The following is a 23,964-nucleotide window of genomic DNA, read 5'->3' as shown; positions in this document are numbered from 1 at the left end:
CTTTACACGGGCGGAGTTAACCACGGTTAGCGTAACTGCGGTTACGCGAAACCGTGGTTAGCCCGTTTACACGGCAGACCGAACCATAGTTACACCCCTAACTGTGGTTATCGCAAACCGAGTTTGGCGACCTCGGTTTGCGTCGTTAACCGAGGTTATGGCGGCGTCTGTTCACGGAAGCTGCTCGTCGGCACTCGAGTGCGCGAGACGTACGAGCGTGTCTGCTTCAGCAGTGTACTCGTTTGCCCGTATTGAATATCCGGTGTCTACTGTGCCGCCCGGCGTCTTCGGTTACGGCCTACAGCCAAGCGTCTGCGTACTGAAACCCCGTCCTGTGTTTGCAGTATCGTTTGTGCGGCTTGGTGCTGAGCGCGGAACGTCAAAAAATGCGCGGTCTTAGCTTTATAATGAAAGTGCACAAGTTCGCAACGCTTGCAGTGCGGGATGCTGCGAGCAGGCTGAGGTACGTTACACTTACCGCGGCGGTGAAGCGAGCGAGCGCTGCGAACTACAGCGGGGTGCGTAACCCCCTAGTCGTCGATAGGCCTAAATTATTTCTCTTCGAAGCCGCGGCGATCGGCGCTTTGGAACTGACCAACGCTGTCGAAATGGTGTACTCATCAAACATCTTTATTGCGAATCCTATTCTGCCGCCGTAAAATAACGATACGATAAACTTTGGCGATACATTAATCGCAGAGCTAGTATATAAGTAGAACGCGGTGAGCCGCAATGTACCGGCAGCAGCTGTCTTGAACAGAAACTTGTTAGTATCGCGGTTATCGGTCTTGCCAGCAATTTGCCGCTCGTCAGTGATCAGGAGTGATTCCATTCTGATATTCGGCTCAGTATTCCAGATGCCAATAATTTTAGCACGCTTTGTTTCTGACGTCGGCGCTAGCGAACCGCCGTGTTGTTCGCGAACGGTCTGCGGGAGGAGGGGCCAACGCGGCGGCGTTTACGATGGTCAACGAGGTGCTGCCACCGTGCGGGGCTTCACCGCTTTGTTGACGCCTTGCCGGACGGCACTCCGGAAACTACATTATAAATAAAATATTTGTAAATGCTGCTTCGTTCCGCAGATCACCGCGTCGCTTCGGTTGTACTTTATAGGCAATGGCGGCCGTAACCGAGAACGGCGGCGAGCTGTGTAAGCACAGCTAACCGCGATTGGCGGTTAACCGTGGTTAAGTTCGGTAACCTCGGTTAAGCGTAACCGTGGTTAAGCCGGCCGTGTAAAGAGGGTATTAGATGCTTTAAAGGCAACTCTTGGAGTTGGTCTGAACATTTTCAGCTAACAACTAGATTGCATTCCTTGGAGTCTCCTGCCTCTAGCACAAGAAATGTTTCTTTCTTTTTTTTTCAGAACGGCAAGTAAGAGAACCATTTTAGAACAGTAAAAAGATGAAACAAAGACAGGAACCATTTTAGAACAGTAAAAACATAAAATAAAGACAGAAACTGTGATGATGTCAGAGAAATTGTTGTAGAAACCATTTGTAGCACGTTGAATGGCATAGATAGCAACACAAGATAACCAATGAATTCACAAGATAACTGCAACGACTTATTGCAAGACTCGAAATATGTTCTTCATGCTGGGAGCACCTAATACCGCAATATTAATGTGTTAACACAAGCACGGTGTTGCTTTCAGAAATCACTTCAACAGACGCTATAAAAATGGCAAACTTTAGAAACCATTTGAGCCAGAATTGAATTACTGGATGGGTACCGCACTTGGTGGAGAGGATCGAATGGTGATAAAACCTAAGGGTTTGATTGCTATTTGTGAACCTCGGAAACCCCCAAAGTTGCCTTTTAAGACTGCAATGCATATCATGCCATCAAAACACCGATTAGTCTTCAAACGGTAGGAAAATCCTTCCAAGCCAGAAATCTTTTCTGCTGCATTTACAGCTGCCTAAACACATGCCTCAAAAGTGCGAATATGACTACAGAGGTTCTCCAACTGGGTTCATAGTCTGGTCCTCGAAGACAATTCTGAGATTCTTAGTCTTTCCTCTTCACAGAGGGTCCTTACTTTTTCACACACAACATTTTAGCTGTTGAGATGGCTACGCGTGCTCATCCAAACCGGCTCTAAGAAATGAGTCACATTCATTCAGCGACCTTTTTTTTCCAAGTGCTATCACACTGCAGCAGTATAACGCAAATGAACTGCAGACACAACATACAGGAGTGGAAAGCATTGAACCAGAATGACAGCAGAAGGTGATAGGCCATCACATTCCAGCAATGGACATCCCAATATATTATGAAAACCAAGGAGGTGCCTTGATAGGGTGAGCAATAGGCCAAGTTGTGCATTCAAGTAGCGCATGCACCATGACACCATCTCGCGGGAAACTAAGAAACAAAATGAAGCCGGAGGGGGGGGGGGGGGGGGGAGAGGGGGGTATGAGCAGCAAGTTCTAGAAATGGAATCTGTTTGCCTGGGCCCAATATTCATGCTGCGTCTGTTAATTCGAACATTTTTTGTCATCCCAATGACTACTTTGAATTAAAAAAGTTTTACTGTAGGTTGCAATGAGCTCCACACACTGACTCCGCCATATTGTTACCACACATAGCAAACTTCCACCTCTGCACGTGTGCACGATACCGCCACCAAGCACCAACAGAGAGCCCAAAGCAGACGGCACACGTGAAGCTAGGCTAAACGCACGAGACCTGACCTTGCGTCCTCATCGTCGTCTGAGTCAAAGGAGAGCCGCCAGCTCTTTTTCAGCAGACGCTCCGAGCGAGAGTACCTGGGCTGTTCCTGCTGTCGCTGTGACGACAGGGACAGGACGCGGTCGGCACGTGATGCCGCTGCCCTCCCCGCCGGTTCGGTGTGGCACTTGTGACGGCGCATTACCACTACTTGTGACTCCTGCTGAGGCGGCGGAGGTGTCACGAACGTGGCGTTGAGCAAAAGGTTCCTGTCATGATTCCTTGCTGGTGATACATAGGCACTGGTGGAAAAACAGAGGAAAAAAAATAATAAAATAATGCGGCTGTGAATCCTTTGTTCGGAGTTCTTAACCTTTTTCGACCAAGAAGGAACCCAAGTTACGGATTTCATCCCTTCCTGCACAACAAATATGCTAAGAAGAGCGAGCACACAGCTGACTGTACAGCCCTTAAAAAGAAAAAAAAAATGTTGCCAAAGTTATTTAGTAAGACAAACTGTATTTCGCAAGTGTGAAATACAGTTAGTGAATTCTTGTTCTATGTGTAGTACGTGCAGAAAAGAAGCACATATTATCAAGTCTGCATAAGTCTGCTTGCCTTGTCAGAAACGTAAACCTAATTATTTAAGCCACAGAATGAATATGTGAAAGCTAAATATTTAAACAAATCATCTGTATGCACAGGACTTACCTTTCTAAAATAAAAAAATAAATAAAAAGAAGTGGAGGAAAAAGCAGGGGCATTGTCCCTACTAAAACTTTCCTCAATTTGGCCCAGCACTTTGAAACTCAACAGAGCAGACAGCTCGAAAAGATGGCAAAAACTCATCATGAACGATAAGTGTTAAAAAAAAAGTGTAAGAGAGGAATCAACATGATTCCTTCCTCAACATCTGACAATATGCATGAATTTACTTCTGTATGCAGTTTCAGGAAGGGCAATGGAACATCTTACATAGGTGCAGTAGAATCTGAATGACACAAAGTGCACTGTATTGCAAGAAAAAAAAAAAAAAAGGGGGGGGAATCGAGTCATCCAAAACGAATAAAATTCATATTAAAGAGGGTGAAAAACGCTGATATGCATACAGCTGACAGAAGTTATTTATGGATCCGAGGCTGCAGCTAACTGCCCATGTTGCTTTCAGTCTGAATGGCAATTTGCATTTCTCTGAAATGTAGGCTATGTGTCACCACTCATTGTTCGGGGTGCATCCTTGCACAAAGACCTCAGGAAACATCAGAAAACACAAATCCATCAAAAGCAATCCGAAGCTGTTTACTATACTGCACCTAACAGGCTACGGTGATAGTCCTAGTGAATAAAAAAATAAAAATACAACAAATTGTTTCCTCCGTACCTTTTTCCAGAAACTGTTTTCATGTCGTCGATTCCGCATTCTTTCATGGCTCTTTGTGGCAGTGGAGGCGGGTGTCGACTTCTGCATGCAGTTCCACATCTCGTGTTCTCGCCGGATCTTGATGGGGGACACCAATAGCACCTTGTGTGGCGACGACTGAGACTTGACCGGACTTGGAAAGTCGGTCAGCGTGCCTTCCAGAGTGACCGACGCACACAGTCGTCGTGGCACCGATGAAGCTGGATCTTGAATGTGGTGACCGTGTTTGCCTGCGCACGTTTTGCACAATTCTCCTTATTTACCACAACTGTGGAAAACCTATGGAATGCTATAGAGCTAAGGAAAGGAAATCACAGAGGGGCACTCTTAGGCGACAGAAAGAGAGCCCTCAGAACGATCCTGCTCATTCCAAGAAAAGTAAATACTATAACTACATAGTTTACATATGTCATGTACACCATGCAGAACAGATGCAGGTTATCTGTTCTCCATAGCATAATTAAAGGTTGTCTGAAGCTTAAAGAGTCAATTCCAAGAGAAGGTGAACGCATATTAGGGCCACCAGAGGGTAAGGTGGTCACGGCCAATTCACGGTGGTCAGAGTCAGGGCCAACTGGAGGCATATCACCTTTCAGCGCACATAGCTAGGCTAATGACAACTACGATTTACAAATACCTGTGCTCAAAAACAAATTAGGTCACCTCGACAATATGCCGAATAACGCTGCAAAGCACAGGCAATGAGAAGTAGAACTCTGAAGGCAAGTTGTGCTTGAAAGACAAACAGTCGCTGCAGCGAACTTGTAAGGGCAAACTGGAAAACGAAACTTTGAGGCGGGGCAGCTCACATGTGCAGTCATAATTTGCCAAATTACCAGAAAATAAACATTGTTCATCAGTCAGAGAAAGAACGCTAGCAGACGATGGACAAGGATAAGGAGGACACACACACGCGCTCATCCACAACTTTATTTTGTCTGTATATAAGGCGCGAATCGGCTGTCTTCCTTATCCTTGTCCGTCGTCTGATAGCGTTCTTTATCTGACAATGGTTAACCAACTCGCCCAGCAACATACCTTGCTTATGTCTTGTTTAACCAAACCAAAATTAAAATAAGGACTGCTTAATGTATGAAAGAATATAAGAAAGCAAGGAAGCGGCATGACAGGTTGCATTTGCCAAGGAAGCTCAGAGCTAAGCAGTAAAAGTAGAAGCTATTCAATAGATGCTCTGCCGGCAATAACAGATGAGGATTTAAAGTGAAAATACGGCAACGTCAGATACGGGGAAAGGCAGGGTGAGGAAAATTACTACATACGGGTTGGTGTTGTGAGCGAAGTATGAGCCACTCTGCATGAGGGGTGCTCCCGGACAAGAGACGATGGTGTGCGGCTTCTCGAAGAGGACTTCCTGCTTGAAGATGGAGTAGCAGGAGCTAGCGCGGGAACGATGCCACGTCCGCTGATCTTGTACCGGCAAAGGAACAGGGGGTTCCCTTCGGCGTCAACTATCTCGAATGCAACCTTGGGAGACACACTGGCCGCCATTGTCAACACCTGTGAATGCATAAAAACGATTTACAAAATAGAGTTAAAAGAGGTTATAACGAAATTGCAAAATGTACGCCATTCTCGTTACATTTAGGTTTTCGCTACGTGCAGTTTGTCGCATGAAGACTCAAGATGACAATGCAGAACAGAAACCAGAATAAGAACCGAATGTAAGAAAAACCACCTTGAAATTGCTTTTACAGTAGATCACCACCTCTCTGTGAAGCATTTCACAATCGCGCTGAGGACGCGGAAGAAGCTTTCACCTCCGCCGCGACTCACATGATGCGTCACAACGGGGCGGGAAGAGCGTGTGGGGAAGGACTACAAGTCTGCTGAAGGCACTATGGCCAGGCTAGGGAAGAGCGCGTGCAGTCGTGCTGCCGCCGGGCAAGGAGGCACCTGTGCTCTCCAGTGTTGCTGCTACCGATGCACGAGAGCTATCGGCACCGGAATCTCGTGATCAACAGCGTGGTGGCGACGAACGTAAACAGCACTCGCATTGTGTGGATTTTTTTCTTGGTTCTGTTATGTTTCACTGCTTTTCACCGTGAGCTATTGTAGCTGAAACATGGCATGTTGTATCAACTGTGGTCAGTCGTTGCGATTGTAGACGGTCCTCTCACGTCAGTTCGTGCCTTATCATCATGAAAGTTGCAGGGTTCTGAGAAATTTTCAGCAATTCAGCATTAGCCAAGAAACAGTCGGCGCTGTGCATTTGGTGTATCAAGGTCACCCACTGCAACGTGTCTGTTACATCGAGTTTTCAAGTACATGTGCTTCAATCGAGGCGGTGTTGGGAAATTGTACAAATCTGTAATATTGAAGAATTCACCACATGGAGGTTCATTACACAACAGAGATTTAACTGTAATAAAACAAATGAAAATGTGAGGAGAGAAAAGGGAAACGTTTCAGAATGCCACAGCTTTTCCATGTCTGCCTTTACAAGGACGTTGAAGTCAAAGTGCCTGTGTTGACGAATCAGCCCACCCTAATGACAAAGGCACCGATTTCACGTAAAAGGGATGCCTTTATGAGCTAGGCATGGCCAAAAAATGAAAAACCAGTGTCATCGTCACCACCTAATTTTGCAAGTAAGGCGCTGCATATCCTCTATACACACCTCTGAGACAAGAACAGTCAGAAGAGTGGAGAGTTGGGCTTGTCGGTTTATGATCATGGTGGAAACAGCGTTAACACAGCGTTCTGTCTTGTGTTAGCGCTGTTTCCCCCACGACTCTGAGACAAGGCTACATCATAATTCATATTGCACTAGTGACAGAGGAGTCATATCCAAGAAGACATCACAAGTCTCAATAAAGTGAAGGGGAAAAAAGAATTATAAATTCTATATTCTTAAATCTAATTTTCACAGTAATAAATGGATTCTTGGTTTTGTTTTGTTTTTGTGGGGTTTAACATTTCAAAGCGACTCATGCTATGAGAGACGTCGTAGTGGTTAAGCATTCTTCAATGCTGAACCAACGTCAGAATAGATAGAAAGAGTCCCACGACAACAAAGTTGGGCTGAGTTTGCCCACTTTAATCAAGCCGTATGAGCACATGCCCTCGATTTAGCATATTTGAATCAGGATACAAGGATCCCAGCGGGTTCGTTTCCCTTCTCAAACGAGCTTCTCGAGTTGGCAGCTTCTAACAACTTGGCTACGTCATGTGGTCTTACGACAACTTGTTCGATGACAATCACCCGTCCTACCATACCACTTGCCCACTACTACTTGGCGGAGACATACCCGTGACTTTTCTCTCACAGCAACAACGCTGACGCCAATAATGTCAACGTCAAATTTTGTGGAGAATGGGGTCTTTAATGCTGTCGACTTAATAAACCAGCAGGAACATGCAGGAAAAATACAGGACACCACTCACAGAGCACTTGCCGAAGATGGTCTCGGCATCAACTGTGTCGGACCAGAGGCCACGTTCGTCCAGTAGCACCTCTCGGAAATAGTCAAAGTCAGCTACCTTCGCCTGCTGCGATGGCGAAAGCTCGGTAGCCCGTACATACCAGGTCACCGTGATGAACCTGTGATCTTGGTCCTTCTCACCTGAAAGAGAACCAATGAATCATGCAACGTTCAAGAGGCATTGAGATCTCCACATCACAACACCAATGTTACAAGAACAGGCGTGATTAAGGTTAAAAGTGATACTACTCCGGAAATCTGTACTTACATTGTGAAAGCCGAGAGTGATGTACAAGGCTGATGGAAGGCTATGCAGCCAGGCATGGTATGAAAAGCCTTGACAGCCCTCGCTTAACAACTCAGCAACCAAAACGAACATGTATGATCGCAGAAAAATAATACGATCCGTGCTGCAAGCATTCCAACTCCTCTCTTGAGAGAGGTTTGTTGCCTTGATGTGCAAATGTAAATGCGGTGTATTTCTATGAGTATCAAACCTCCTAAATTGTTTGCTCAGATAAGTTATTCTGTCTATCCCTGTTGATAGAACAATTGCAATTTTTCATTAAATTGACTGAATCCATGGCAGGCCTCTCACTTTCTCTAACTGGACGCTCTCAGAAATGGCGTTCTCACTTTTTTTTTTTTTTTTTCAAAACAGGAAGAGGAAGATGCCACTTTTACCAACATGAGAGGGAAGTTGTGGTAAGAAGACAACAGTTTTGTCCAAAAAGCGGTTTGAAAAAACTTTCCACTGAGCATAGGGCATGATTGTGTCACCTCACCAGTACTGATCTGTAGCTAACTGCAACAAATAAAAAGGAGATGAGTTCAGCTTTACGCACAATAAAGGACATTCCCCTCTCTGCTTTGCTAAAATAAGTACAGTAGTGGGTGATTGATTTTACAACCAATTTTATAATTTTACAGGTTGCCAATTAGTAAGTACTTATTTGTTTCATTGGTTGGGTGGACTGTCACAGCCTCTGTTTACAAAATTTTGCTCGATAAAAATGACACATTAACAGTGCTGGTCACTAAAATTATTTTGAATAGAACTAAAGTTAATTCATTATGCTTATTACCTACTGTTATCATAAGCAATTGCGACAAATACAAAAAGTGATCAGTAGCCCAATCCCAGACTATGTCCTCAATACATATCTTAACTTAATTTAATATATATTAACCTCATGTCTGCATCCAAACATGCTTCCTTCTTGGGCCATCGTTTCTTCACCTCTTGTTTTACTGTCTTTTCACATGATTACGTGCACATTTATTTGCACCTATATATCTGTTTTGTTTATATTCCTTTTATATTTTTTAGTTCAATGTAAGCTATGCCGATCAGTTTTTCACCGTCCCCTCTATAAGCAAAGCTGCAAATAAATAAATAAAATATTTCGTTATTATTTCGCCCATAAGGCACACTATATAAAAATCATGTAAACCATTTTTTGCAGGAACCGGAGAAGTCTCTGCTCTAATTGTTGTCAGTTGCCCACTTGATATTTGAATGGGGTGCAATTGCTGCCCAGCAATGATGGCAGTAACTGCATGAAAATGCTCCAATTACACAGGCATTATTTACCGACGTCAGAGTGGACACATAGTTTGCAGCTGCCACGCAGTGCGACTCCCATGAGATACACCAATAGGACCCGGATGCTCGAGTTGGACAGCCAATTATTTAATTATTTTTTATTTTTCACCCAATATTTTAGCAGCTAACTGTCACTCAAAGATACCACTACTCACGTAATTCATGCAAATATAAGCAATAAAACTCACTTGTCTGTTAAGGTATGAAACATGCCTGCCTCTTTCTGTAGGCTCATTGGTAGCAAAGCTTTTCACGCATATTTAGTTCGAAATTTAATACATCAAATTTAAATTAATTTTTTTTTTCGTTTATACACGAAACATCTCCTTCACTTTGTATTCGCTGATCGATCATTGCAGGTCAACGATCGCTCGCCAAAACATAGTTGTGCGTTCGTAACTTCAGTTCACTGCACTTCTCCACGTGAAACTTCTTATCCCTGGCATGATAACGGCTAACAATTCTCGCATAGGGACATGTGACGAACAAAAACAACACGAGCGACCTTGAGACCATCTCCCGTTCTCACCGGTGTCGAAGGCACTTTTGATCCGACCGATGTAGCAGTTTCGAAGCTCTTCGGGGTCCATACTGTCATCATCTCGAATTAGGACGTAGTCGCCAACGGTATACGTCTTTCCGGAAAGCTTGAACTTGCTGCGTAGCGAAAAACAAAGACAGAAAAATTTGTACAACGCCGCGTGCCATACACAATTGTGAACTTCGGTCTTAACAAAGACTTTGATAATCGCCGTTGACAATAATTTTTTTTTATAAAGAAGCAAGAACAGCGTAAAGCGCAACCAAGATTGTGAGTTTCGCAGTCTTTTCTCAAAACTGGAAACGGTTTCAGATAGCCATGCGGTAGCGCGGCCCTTTAACTGTTTAAATGGACGGCATACGTATGCCTCGCTTCGCCGGCAGAGATATGACTGACCTGTACGATCTGTGCTTGGATCTTCGGTTCTGCACGAAGTAATCACCAATCCATTCAAAATCTACGCCACATTGCTGTTTTTTCACGATGTCCAACATGGTTTTCGGCTGCTGTTTGGTGTACAATGCATGCGATCAACGGGTGTCGGCGACGACCCGGTCTACAGCGAGAGTTTCTTTTTGGCGGGAAAACACTCCGACTAGTTCGGGGAGCCACCGCGCGTACAAGAGAAAGTTTGAGCGCTGTCATCGTTAGCGTTGTAACAAAGAACGAAGTTTTACGCGATTTCTTATTTTACACATTTTCTTAGTTTTATATAATACCTGTATCGCCCGCAGGCAGTACAATACTAAACAAAACGATATAGTATGCAATCAAACTAATGTAAAAAAAAAAAAGAAGCTTCATTTGGTGGCGGCATTGAATTTGGCGGTCAATTCGAATCTGTTTGGATGGTTCGTGCAGTTTGGAAGCTAAATGCTAAATGTCATAGCGTGTGGACCTAAAATATCGTTTGTTGAGCGCAGCCTTCGAGTTTCTTTATAGCTTCTTCGTGACAACCATTTTCCTGCAGCCACATACCTAGGATCCTACTCTTGTCCACTCTGGGGATGGGAACTCTGTGCTGCGTGATGGCTGGTACACGAGCATCTCGGACTTTTCGGGAGAGCATTTAAGGCCTCTAGGGGTTACGTATTCTTCAACAATTTTCACAGCTGCCTGAAGAATGTCTTCAATTTGTCCATCACTACCTCCCGTGGTCCACAGTGTGGTGTCGTCTGCATATAGGCTGTGTTTTAGCCCCTCAATTTCTTCTAGCTTTGATGGAAGCTTGACGAGTGCAACCCTGAACAGCAGGGGTGAGAGGACTGAGCCCTGGGGTGTAGGCGGATAGGTTGACGCCTATCCTGTATCTGTTGGAGATTAAAGTTTTGCCACCCCCATCACCTAGAATACCGATAAGATGCGCTGTTCAAGAAAACATGGCAAATGTTGTATTTGTTGTTGCATTCCGATCGAAACATTCATTTTTTAGGCATAAATACGAGAGAATCGGGAATATAGTGGTGAAACCACCGTGGGTGCAACTGCAAAGGCAGAGAATATGAACCGCGTGCGTCGGCCAGCCCAAAAACAGCAGGCCCTTGGGAGAGGAAGTCATCTCCGGTTATGGGGAAAGAGACGGCGGTGCCATGAGGGCGCGAAAGGCAGTGGGGAAAGCGCGTATGTACCATCTCTCGCAAACCTCTCGACGGAACACATGTAACATATCGCGCGATAATTGCAGAGGTCAGGGAATTCAAGTGCCGCTAGCCATTGCTGACATGTTGACTAGCATGTTGCTAATATAGAAAATTTTGTGTTCATACAATGTGAGGCATGCATGGTGCTTTTATAAACCAAGACGAATGTCTAAGAACCGTCTCCAGTCGCAGCTGAAATCAATTCTGCTGCTCAGCTTACAGCACTTTATTTGGGCATGAAAGTACTGCCAGCAATGCACTATTGCCGGAGTGCTTGCTTCTAAGTATGAGTATATGGACTGCAATCATGATTTCAAAATTTTAAAGAGGTCGTAATGAGGCAATTTATAATTCTCATTGGTCCAGTCAAATGCACAAAACTACAGGCCTCTAATTATGTTTTGTTGCACTTGAGGCCCAATTATCCTTAGAAATGAACTAACTGCATTGCAGCAACCGATTCTCGCGTGTCCTCACTTGCGTCTTCACTGTCAGCTCGCACATGGTTGCTTATCCGTTAGGTAAGTCAACACCCTGCCCAACTTTATTTTGTTTCACACAAAATGTTGACTAGTGTTTTCTAGCTGATACTGTTTTTTGACACTGCACCTATCATTTTCCATTAAATTACTCACTGCGCAGAGTTCAGTTTCTTTTCTAGCGATTCGGTTGACCTCGAAGATAGCCGCATACTGCCAGGATACGTTTGTTGTATCTGGACTGCATTTTGGATCTGCGAATTATTTTGTTCCATGTATTCTACTCGTAACTTCACCCTCCACTTCTACTCCTGCCTGCCTTGGCATTAAATTCACCCATTGATACAGTGTACTGCATTTTTACTTCACCGATTATCGATTTCACGTCTTCGTAGAAGCTTTCGAGAATATGGTCATTATGGCTTGATGTAAGCATGTGAGCCTGTACCACCTTCAATCTATACCTCTTTCTGCCACCCTCTCATTTGTGCCGTAGAATTCCTGTGTTGTCCAGCTATGCCCTTATGTACCAGGAATCTAATACATAGTTCTCCTTTGTCCTACAGTATATGCACTAATCTTTAGCACTGTATACGCCTCATATGCATTCACTTCACTGCTAGACTGGCCTCACTGGATAAGGTTCTGGAGTTAATTATTGCCTGTTTCAGTTTCCAGTGGTGGCCTGTTTGCATCCAGAGAACCTTACACTCTCAGCTAAAAGATAGCACTCTTAACTTCCAAAAACGGAAACCCATCAGGGTAACACAGTGGTTAAGATGCTTGACTGCTAAGCTGGAGTACCTGGGTTCGAACCCGACTATGCCAGATGCATTTCAAATGAGGCAAAACACAAAGGCATCCTTATGCTGTACAATGTCAGTGCATGGATCTCCACGAGGCGGCTGTGTTTCAATGGAGGCGAAACAAAGAAGCACCCTTACACTGTGCAATGTCAGTGCACCTTAAATATCCCCAGGTTGTCAAAATTACTATGTAGCCCTTCATTATGGCTCCTCTTTCTCTCTTTCCACTTTCACTCCCGCCTTCCTTCCTTCCCTTAGGGGCGCGGTTCAGGTGTCCATAGAAACAAGTGTGACAGACACTGCGCCTTTCCCTTCCTGTGAACCAATTATTATCATTATTCTGATGATCCAAATTCACTCCGCTCCTCTTTCTCTTCTTTCCACCTTCCTCTCTTCCCTTACAGCAAGGTTCAGGTGTCCACCAAGAAGTCTGACAGTTACTGCACCTTTCCTATAAACCAATTTATTTTTTTGCCCAATAGAAAGCGGCTGATTTTGAATGATTTCCAGACGGGTCACAGCAACATTTTTGAAGATCCCACTTGGTGATATCTAATCTTACCACTTCAGGCCATCCCAAGAGGCAGGCAGGATAGTTAAATGAAACGGCAGGTGGCACCAGTCATAAATAGAAGCAATTTATTAATGACTGAATATGGTTCCTTGTGTGCCCCTTCGGCTCTCAGCGGTCCAGCAGTGGTTCAGTCTTCTGCTGCTGGCAGGAGCGCTCCAGGTCTTGGAGCTTCTGCTTCATTTGGTCTGGAAGACACAAAAAAGAGGTATCAGCCACATGGAACGGCTGCAGTACAGGGCACGCACATCATATTAATCACTCACTAATTTTAGCTAACCAGTACACTGCTGGACTAGTCAGTATAGCTCTTACAGGTGTAGCACATCTAAGACAACACCACAACAAAGCAGATAGGAAAAAATGCTAACCTCTTTGGATTATTTCAAGGAAAGCAATTAATTTTACCTAAGGTTCTTTTTTTCCCTTCAAGTCAGAACTAACGACCCAGCAACATGATGTGCGAGTGAGAGCTGTACTGCACCTCATGTTTTGAATGGACCTAACCCAAGACCAATGTAGACCAAGCCTCACATGGGTCTTAATAACCAGGCCTAATATGGAATCACCGGAGACATACAGGACCCAGTCGTGAGCCACACAGCATAATCGTTACCACTCCTGTGATGTCATGGATAATGCTGGTAAGCATAGAAATGCAAGAATTTTTTACTATACATGCTAAGAGGCCAATATTGCTTACCCCAGAAAGGCATAAGACAGGCTAGCAGAAAAGAGTATTTCTCCACCTGACCTTGCCTTTGCCTTGCTACTCTTTACAGAAGAAGCTGCTATTATAGGGTCGGTACAGCCATAGCAAGAAAGAATATTTCTTCACGTGACCTTGCCTCCACCTTGCTACTCTTTACAGAAGAAGCTGTTATTATAGGGTCGGTACTGTTACGTTTCTCCACCGACAAGTGAGACAGCTGACGCGGCCACCGCATAGCAACAGGCAGAACCGCGAGCTGATCGGCCATTTCGACGCCGTTCATCGGCCGCGCAACGCTTCCTCCCGCGGACAAGTCTCAGCGTGTTCCTGCCACGCGCCAAATGTGTGTGCGTGCGTGTGTGTGCAAACGCCGGCCAAGCCTGGAGCTCGTGAGAGAGTGCGCCGCCCTCACCCGTCTGCAGGAGGTAGAGGAGATGCGTTCGGACCACCTGCGATTGAGTCACCCCATCTTGCCCAGACTTGTTGGGCGCTCCATTTCCTGTGAACTGGAAAACCTATATAAAGCAGCGGCCGACTCCGCTGAGATAGAGACTACTTTGACGCGCCATTGAGACGACGCTAGACACCAGCTGTGTGAATGTGTCTGTATTCTCTCCGGGTCAGCTTCTCTGCCCGATCCTTCATGATGTTGTAGTAAAGGTTGTTTCGTTGGAAGACACCTCGTTTTTGCTAGAACCGTTCATGCCGTCCACGGAGCCGCCAGGCCAACGCTACCGAGGGGCCGCGCGCCGCACGTAACAACTGGTGTCAGCGGTACGCTACCCAGGCGCACGCGACACCAAACCTAACAGTACAGCCATAAAGCTTTGTGCATTCTACTCTAGAATCTACAGTGCCAGCTGTGAGACCTTAATTATGTAATGAATTAGATAACTTAATTTCAGTGCACTGACATAACTGAGATTGCAATTTAATTAATAAAAACAGGTGGCTAAGTGAACAAACAGTAACTCCATTTATAGGGAATAGGAAGGTAGGGCCAGATGGTGGCTAATGCAGAGGAGAAGGGCCTGATGTGAGCAGAGGATTCTGCAACCAGAGGATGGTTGCCATGGAAATAAACTGGCAGGCGGGTATACTGCGTAATGTGGAGGGCCAATAGGCCAATGCCAATAAACTTTTGCTGATTAATGCACTGAGCCAGCAGCCTTAGCTGTGCAATTTTTAGACTTGCACATTTTAGTGTGAAACAAACTTATCCTCAGAATTAAGCTTGAAGTAACTGACCTCGTGACTACAGAAAGGTCAGGTTAGCAATCGAAACGGCTTGATGAGGCCAAGCGCAACAAAGACTACTCACCGGCAAGGCGTTGGATCCACGCGAGGGCGTCCATGTGTGCACTCATCACCTGCGAGATCTGTTCAAGCTGCACATAAAATACACAGGGACGCTTCAGATTTACACTCAACACACTCATTCGACGCTGGTCTGCCATCAAAAAGGCAATACAGTAAAACCTCGTCAATTCGACACCCGTCAATTTGGATGATTTGAACTAAGGGCATGGTCCTGGCCAATGTCCATGTAAGCCTATAGTGTCGGCTGCTCGTCAATTCGAACATAGATAGGTCTTACCTCGGTAACTTCGGATGGTCAATCGCGTTGACGCGTGAAATCAGCGATGACCAACACAGAACTACCAGAATTGCGCGGAAAAGTGATGCCCCCGCACATCACGTTGCAACGACGATCAGAGGTTCCCCACGTCTGAAATTTAGCTCAGTCGGATAGCGTCGGTCTCATTTTCCTAAACGTCACGCCATCAATTGGGCACATACATCAGTCAGTCGCTTCGTTTTGTACACTGCTTGGCGCATCACTGCTTTCTTCAACTTTATTTCCAAATGGTGTCAAGCTGTTCGAAAACCTATGCATATATTCACTGAGTGAATCTACATACTGCTTTTAGTACAGTGAAAGCGCTTGTGTCCAGCACGCAATTTCACTGCGCTGCGTGCTTCACTGCGCAAACTATGTTGTAAATAATCCTCGAAACGTGACGGGGCTATTTTGTGAAAAAACACGCTACTGCTACTGTGTCGCATTGCAAAAAAGTGAGCGAAGGCCTTTACCATTTTGCAAAAAAAGGTGAGCGAAGGCCTTTACCTTTTTCCCAAGAAGGTGAGTGAAGGTCTTTACCATTTTGCCAAAAAGGTGAGTGAAAGCCCTTATCATTTTGCCAAAAAGGTGAGTGAAAGCCCTTATCATTTTGCCAAAATGGTGAGCAAAGGCCTTTACCATTTTGCCAAATAAGGTGAACAAGGGCATTTACCATTTTGACAAAAAGGTGAGCGAAGGCCTTTACCGTTTTGCCAAAAAGGTGAGCGAAGGCCTTTACTATTTTGCAGCACTCACTTCCTTAATATTCCTGACAGTGTGTGTAAAGTGAAGCACTAGACAAAACCAGGAAATTTTATTACTGTCATTTGGGTTTCATCTCAAATGCAGAAAACTGCCACATAGCTGCTCATTAGATAAAATTACTGATGCAAATGGCCTCCAGCAGTTTTTTCACACATATTCGATAATTCAAACTTTCGGTTAATTTAAACTTTTTCCTGGTCCCTTGAAGGTCGAATTAACAACAGTTTACTGCATAAACCTAAGACGAAGGCAAAAATGCAACGGTGCTTTCAATGAAATTATTATCCTCATTATGCTCCCAATTACGTCCACACTTCCCTTTGACTATCCTTAACCAGCCCTGTGCAGAGCTGTCCGTGGTAACCCTATCAGAGCGAATTGGCTAGTTTCCTCCTCGTGGCTGGCTCTCTGCTTGTAATGGCAATGCTTTTCTTTACCTGAAACCCACTCCCTTTCTCCGACAGATCAGACCATTGTTTCCCGCATTACGTGTCCCACCGAAGCAAATTTCCTAACCTTTACAAAGAGTCAGAAAATTCTTAAATTAAGCTTGTGCTTTAATAAACACTTTTTAGAATAAAAAAATAGAGCATTAAGGATGACCTCAAAAATATAGCTGCTGGATTTCTCTTCACTTGAAGTACCATCTGCTCCGAAATTTCACAGGTGGATCAGGTTACACGACAGGCTTTACAACGGAAGACGACAAGAAATTTTAACCGACGCTGGGCAGTTCAAACAACCAATTAAACGCGGGTGTTCCGTTAAAAATAGTTGCGGTTGCGCCTCAACCATGGACCTGCTGGCTTGTGCACAATTGTTTAGAGACACTGGCGAACGTCATATATTCAGTCTATTGAAATTTACTGTTCTGCAACTTACCTGCAAGAGCCACAATTTAGGAACTGAGCCTTGGAATCCCAACAGCGGGACTTTAGCTGGACAGAATTACTATGTGGCACTGTGCATAACTGGTAAAATAAGATTGAGCAAAGTGAGAGGGAGTATCCAAAAGTTTTAATTATAATAAAAAAGGCCAAGAGATACTTACATGAAACTCTGTACAAAATCAACGTCATTGCCATGCATACTTGTGCAAATATCAAAACTTTGCCTAAAGTGAGTTTTTTTCCACAGGCTGTAGGAGACATCAAGCTGCATGATGAACGGTGTTGAAGACCGCAGCGTTATAGTTTCTCTACTTGAAGGGCAACAATGCATGTCAGATCCACGATGAAATGAAAGCCTATCATATGATGCAGTTGTGAGGTAGAAGAGGCACTTTCAAAGTGGTCACATGTCTGACAGAAAAGCGACGAGCGGGTGGACCCTCAATTAGGGAAGATCTTGCCATGGTGAAGAAAGTGGCGACCATTACCCTCGACAACAGAAGATCGACCATGGAAAAGTGATGATGGAAACTGGACTAAGTTATGGAACTGCTTAGAGCAATATTCATGAGAAACTACACGTGAATAATGTGTCTGCATATTGAGTACCTCGCTTGCTGACCCCTCTTCAAAAGTGAACTCGCTAAGACTTTTCCCAGAACAAGTGGGTTCTGTTGGAGCAGAATGAAGATTTTTTGCTCGTATCATCACTAATAACGAGTGCTGGGTATACCTCTATGATGCGAAGACAAAATAAAGTAGCAAGCAGTGGAGACATCCATCCTCCCCTCCTCCCAAGAAAGCGAAGGTCCAGTAATCTGCCAGCAAGGTGATGCTGTCCACTTTTTGGAAAAGCCGTGGGGTAACCTTAACCAATTAGTACCTTCCGAAGGGCGAGACCTTCAACGACGATCACTACTACAACCTTATGGAGAGAATGCGTGATTCACTGGAACAAAAACATTGTGGTATGATCAGCAAAGGCATCTGTCTCCTGGCCAACAATGCACCCATCCATATATCTGAGGCGTCCGTTGTCATTATCCACCGAAGAAACCACTTCACAATCGGCGATTTAACGACAAAGGGGAAGTCATTTTAAAAGTGGAACAGTGGTTTTCGAGCAAAGCGGAGGACGTCTACAAAGAGGGTTTTTGAAACAGTGAAGAAACACTGGCAAAAATATGGGACTCTGCTAGGAGACTACGTGGAGAATAACTAACTTTGATGACTGCAAGTGACTATTGTGTGTTTCTTTATTTCATGGTGATAGTTAAAACTTTTGGATATCCCATCGTATATTTTACGGGAAAGGCAAAGAGCATCCCATCTGGGAAAAGAAATGCCAAATCTACAATGACAAAAGTGACTAACATGACAGCAGCAAGCAACATACTCCTTTCTTAGTCATACAAATTAAACAAACTAAAACAATTTGTCTATTGGCGTTATGATGTAAAGGTCAACTGAAAAGCTGTACACTGGGAAACAAAATGTGCAGTTTTGTGTTGGTTATTTGAACTTACTTCATTTTCTTGCCGACCTCTCTCATTTATGGACATTGTGTACATAACTTCTAATGCCGCCATGGGAAAACTTGAACAGCAAATGAGAAGCATGTATCGTTTACGTTTTATAAAATTGTGATGTTAAAGGGACAGAACACTGGAATTTAGGTCTCGATTTTTTTTCGCCGCAGTGGAAAGATTGATGTCTAAAATGTTCGATTCCATAACGATTTTGTTAGAAACGCTGTAAAACATTTTTACCGGGAATTTTTCGATCAATGCGTGCACCCGTTTTTATGTAGTCCGATACTGGAAACCATGAGCAGCGACCGTGGTGACGAGTGGTGGTCGACAAAAAAGACGTACCGAAAACAAATATAACTTTGACTCGCCAGACAGCAATCAGGCAATTTTTTGCGTAGAGTAACGTCTTTTTCAGTTTCACACTCAATGCTGTTACAGCACAATAATGCACGCCCTCGTTGACGAAAGTTTTAGTGGGCACTGTCTTTGCTTCATTCACGAAATTGCAAACACTGTGGCACCATCTAGTGGCAAAACCTGAAAGCATACCCATGAATAAAGGTTTATGAACGACCTGAGGCCTAGACCTCGGGTCATTCTCATAAACATCTCAGGTCATCCTCATAAATAAAGGTTTTTGAATGAATGAATGAAGTTTATGAAGAATGAATGAATGAATAATTAATTAATATATATAATTAATTAATTAATTAATTATTAATCAATTATTGAAAGCAGGGGTGGTTTTCATTTAAGGACGCACTGGAGAGAGCGCAAAATATAATAAATTATGGGCAGCACTCCTAGAAGAAAAAAGAACAGTACGCAGTTACGAAAATCAGTGATATTTTGCTGACATGTAGTTACGTGGGGGGTTACACTGAAAGTACTAGAGTTTCTCCGCTAGATAGCGCCTCGGTTGTTTTTATGCGATTTTCAATGGCAAATTAAAATTGTAAAGCCTCTTTTCTTTGATATTGCAGTGCTCGATCTGTACTATATGAGGCAAGATCTTTTCATCTCAACCATAATCTCATGACATATTTTGGCCAGTGTTCTGTCCCTTTAAGGGCAGTAAGGGCTCTTGGAACCTCTTTTGCTAACAAATATGCAATTACTTTTCTGATATGTCAATTACTTTTCAAGATGTTACACATTTTCACTTCTTTGTTTGCAAAAACAATAAAAAGGAAAACTGATCAAGAAACTATTAATAAGATATGGCTGGATAGTATACAGCACAAGGAATACAATGAAGGAATTACTTTTTTTGATTAAGCCAATATTAGCTACTTTACAGCTTGTTGAAGTTCAATGCAAGGAAAACTGATTGACAAGCAACTTAAATTAGAGGGCACAAAAAGTTAGCAAGCATAAGTTGAGAAATTAGTTGTGAAAATTGTATACCTTAGTTACATACGAGCATGCTGCAATAAAAATGATTCGTCCATCTGCTCTAAATGCAAAGATATCCTTCTCTCTGGAAACTAGCAAAGGAAGGGTCAAAAATTAATTTTCAAATATAAAAAAAACAAAATAATCATAAATGATATTTATTCAGCTTGTTTGCGCCTTAGAAAGTGGAACAAATGACCAAGGGAGTGAATAAATTCATAGATATGTAGATGTGCTGTAGAAGACTGGTAGAGGGAGTTTTCTTTTTCTTTTTCATCTCCTTTCGCTTAAACTATGACAGAGGAAGTAATAATGACCAATGAACAGCTACATACATGTTTGTAGACGTTACGCTACTCGCTGTTCTGTAGTTAGATGTGTTTGATCAATATTAGTTGTGGATACTGCGCTGGGCATGGCCTGTGAAAGGAGGACGCTATGCCTGGGTTTGCCATGCCCACACGCTTCATCCACAGCACTAACATTGTTAACACTCGCTATAGTCCCACCAAGAAGCAAAAGATCAATATTAGTAAATATTTTGTAAATACACCAATGTAGATTTGAACTGGGGCTGGAAAGCACTCTCAGAGATGCTTTGAGGCCATGAATAAAGGAAAAGCATAATCGTGCCTAGGAAAGCCCTACCACGACATGGCAACAGAACCAGGGTGGTACACACCCTGGTTAGAGCTGGGTGTGTATTACCCTGGTTCATAATGGCCTAAGAAAGCGGCCTATATTGAGCTGCCCTCAAATCAGTGGGACCGGTATGCTTCAGTCCTACCAACAGCATACCACACGGGTGCAGGGTTTGGTTACCTGCTGCCTCTGCTGTGGTGACGTCAAAAGTGCCAAATGGCAAATCAATGAGGACTGACCGGCTTATCTTGTGCAGAGACAGCATTGGCAGCGTTCAGCTGCTCCACGATGTCGCTGATGTCACGAGACACACAGCTCAGCTGGGAGTTGATGTTGTCAGCCAAGTGGTATCTGCAGTGCAACAGGCAGAGAAGCAGACGTCACTTAGAAGCAGACGACAAAGCCATCCACAAAAGAGCACCATCCCTGGTAAAGATGCCATGACTTCAAGATGATAGGAATATGATGATCATCATCATCAGCCAGACTGTACCCACTGCCTCTCCCATATTCCTCCAATTAACTCGGTCCTGTGCTAGCTGCATCCACTCGATCCCTGCGAACTTCTTAATCTCATCCGCCCACCTAATTTTCTTCCACCCGCTGCTACGCTTTCCTTCCCTTGGAATCCATTTTGTTACCCTAAGCAACCATCGGTTTGTCCTCTCTATGCACTACATATCCTTTTCATGCCCATTTCTTCCTTTTAATTTCCACTAGAATGTCAATGACTCGCATTATTTCTCTGACCCATTCTGTGCACTTCCTATCTTCTAGCATTACATCTACCATTTTTCGTTACATAGCCCCCTACGCTGTCCTCAACTGAAGTAGAACTCTCTCCGTTAGCCTCCATGTTTCAGCCCCATAGGTGAGTACAGGTAAGATACAACTGTTGTATACTTTCCTCTCAAGCGATGCCGGTAAGTTGCTAGTCATAATCTGGGAGTACTTGCCAAACGCGCTCCATCCCAATCTTATTCTCCTAGTGATTTCCCTTTCATTGTCCGGATATGCGGTTACTACCTAAGCTGTTACTACCTAAGACATATTCGCCTGCTACTTCCCGGGGTACGATCCGCAGTGTCAGAAACTGAATAGTCCCAGCTGATTATTCAGTCTGGCTTTCGCCTTTTAGATATGGATTATTTTCTGCTAGCTAGAAAAGCATAAAGGTATCTGCATACTCGAAACCTCATGTTTCACAAAAAACAACACGAATAGCTCAATATGTTCAGGAATTAATGCACCCTGCACAGTTAAATATTCATACAAATTGCAGGACTACTGCTATAAAAGACAAAGCTTATGCACAATTATTCATTTTCTTGAACATCTGAACCCTTTTCTGTAACCAAAACTGAGCTACAGAGTCCTTTCGTTAAACATTACACCTTGTGAGAGAAAGAAAAGCTGCTGCACCAGACAGCCCTTCCTTGGCGCACCGAGAAACTTCGCAATGTCCACCTTTGGTTCTTGCCTCTGCAAGGCGACCCTTTCCCACTGGCCACAAGATGGCTTTACCATTATGTCCAGCAGTGATTCCAAATGCAGCCAGAATCACTGAATTACTGAAAACGCCTATGGACGATTAGAGAAACAGTTTCAAAATGTTGCGTGTACCATAGCAGATTCCACGACGTAAAAGGCTATGCTATATCCCAAATAGTATAATTTTTTTGTTTTGTTCTCACTAATGAGTTGAGTCTCACAAAGAAATCTGGTCTTGCAAACTTCTTGCTGCCGAAAAAAATGAAACTTGGCCATTCAAATATGACACTTTCTTTGATGCCAGTCTAAATTTAATGAGGTGTAATTGAAAACATCGTCATGCTGTTAAAATATAGCTTGTCATTGAAATTTATAAAATAGTGAAATTTAGAATTAGTATCACGTGAGCGAATATCCTTTCACAACTTCAGGAGCTTTCAGACATGTGTGCTGTCATGGTGCAATTCAGGTTAATATTGCACAACCCTCGGGGAAAGAGGGGGGGGGGGGGGGGGGGGGATTCTATCTCATTTTATGATCTTGTCAAATTTTGTGGCCACTAATTATCCCCGAATTCAAGCTTGGCATATTGTCAAAAACAAAAAGGATGCTACAGTCAGTGAGCAATTTAATCATGCAGCCTTTTGAAAAATCCAGACATTCAAAAAAAAAAAAGACACATATCACTTTACTGTGAACGATTTAGCTTCGCGAAAAACTGAATTTTGCCATTTCCCATACACTACTTCGAGGCGACAATATTAGATAACATCTAAGCCACAATCATTCTTTTTTTATCTGCATCCCCTTACGCCCATAACAGACAGTATGTGATACGCGGCCATGACAAAAATGGGCTGAAATGCTTGCACCATGCCATGAGAAGCCAGAAGAGGGGAACTACTAGGGAAACTTTGCATTGCTTAAAAAGAATTTGCAATATAAGGCATGACAAATGCTGCTACTGCTCCAATCTTCAATGTGACCATGCCGCCTTGGCTCGCACACTCGCTGCCTCAATGGACACAAGGAGCACATCATTCTTGAAAATGAGCGAAATGGCAACAATGACGGACAAATAGCTAAGCCCATCCAAGCCAATCAACTCGGCTGGCTCTGTTTAGGTCCAAGTTGGTGGTTATCGCAGTTTGTGAAAAGCCAGCCGGCTTTCACAGCGATGCTTGCCACCTATATGTTAGGTTAAAATGAACGTTTCTTTAAGATTACAACACGGGCTTATGATTATAATGAGAAATTGTTACTTCAAACTGTGTGCTGATATGATCTAATGCAAAATGAAGCTTCACGTAGGCCTGACACATCCGAAGCTATCGTTGCTGTGAAACCTGCTGCCAGCCACCACTATGCCATCATTCACTGCTGAGCCGTGCCAACTTCTGGCCTTTTCTCGAGGCCACCTCGTCTCATTTCACAGCCCCGAGGGTGCCGAAGAATTGGTTTCTTCTCACAACTCGCAAGCTTGGTGGTACAACTATCCTGATGGGCAGTAGCAAAAAAAAAAAAAAAAGACAGAGAGAGAGAGAGAGAGAGGACACTTAAGCTTTGCTTTCAAGAGTTCAACTCGATAGCGTTATCGGTCACCGTTCGCATCGCCTTCTGCTCTTCAGCCTCACAACGTCATACTTCTCACAGCACATCACTTCTTTTTTTTGTAAGCAGGGTGAAATTTCACTTCTGTCTTGATTTTAAATACTAGTCAGATAACCTTCATTT

General features: G+C 43.8%; 2 protein-coding genes across 4 annotated transcripts in view; both read right to left on the bottom strand.

Moving 5' to 3' along the window:
* Positions 1 to 10,268, bottom strand: part of Orc1 (origin recognition complex subunit 1) — a 30,231-nt gene extending 19,963 nt beyond the window's left edge. Inside the window, exons 1-7 of the mRNA XM_084575784.1 lie at positions 10,083 to 10,268; positions 9,675 to 9,802; positions 7,502 to 7,680; positions 5,377 to 5,614; positions 4,058 to 4,326; positions 3,995 to 4,011; positions 2,700 to 2,978 (exon numbers count right to left, since the gene is read on the bottom strand). Of these exons, the coding sequence (XP_084431910.1) occupies positions 2,700 to 2,978; positions 3,995 to 4,011; positions 4,058 to 4,326; positions 5,377 to 5,614; positions 7,502 to 7,680; positions 9,675 to 9,802; positions 10,083 to 10,180 (1,208 nt within the window). The 5' untranslated portion in view covers positions 10,181 to 10,268. The remainder of the gene's footprint in view (positions 1 to 2,699; positions 2,979 to 3,994; positions 4,012 to 4,057; positions 4,327 to 5,376; positions 5,615 to 7,501; positions 7,681 to 9,674; positions 9,803 to 10,082) is intronic.
* Positions 10,269 to 13,235: 2,967 nt separating this feature from the next.
* LOC146181410 (nuclear pore glycoprotein p62-like) overlaps positions 13,236 to 23,964 on the bottom strand; it is a 33,955-nt gene continuing 23,226 nt past the window's right edge. For all 3 annotated transcript variants that reach the window (XM_084576450.1, XM_084576449.1, XM_084576448.1), the window contains exons 7-9: positions 20,979 to 21,090; positions 15,216 to 15,282; positions 13,236 to 13,370 (exon numbers count right to left, since the gene is read on the bottom strand). In XM_084576450.1, coding sequence (XP_084432576.1) covers positions 13,294 to 13,370; positions 15,216 to 15,282; positions 20,979 to 21,090 — 256 coding nt within the window. In that variant the 3' untranslated portion in view covers positions 13,236 to 13,293. The remainder of the gene's footprint in view (positions 13,371 to 15,215; positions 15,283 to 20,978; positions 21,091 to 23,964) is intronic.

This window comes from Amblyomma maculatum, chromosome 8 (genome assembly GCF_055883805.1).
Source record: "Amblyomma maculatum isolate TAMU_Amacu chromosome 8, ASM5588380v1, whole genome shotgun sequence".
NCBI lineage: Eukaryota > Metazoa > Arthropoda > Arachnida > Ixodida > Ixodidae > Amblyomma > Amblyomma maculatum.
Note: the sequence above shows the minus strand (reverse complement) of the source record. Positions and strands in the feature narration are given on the sequence as shown.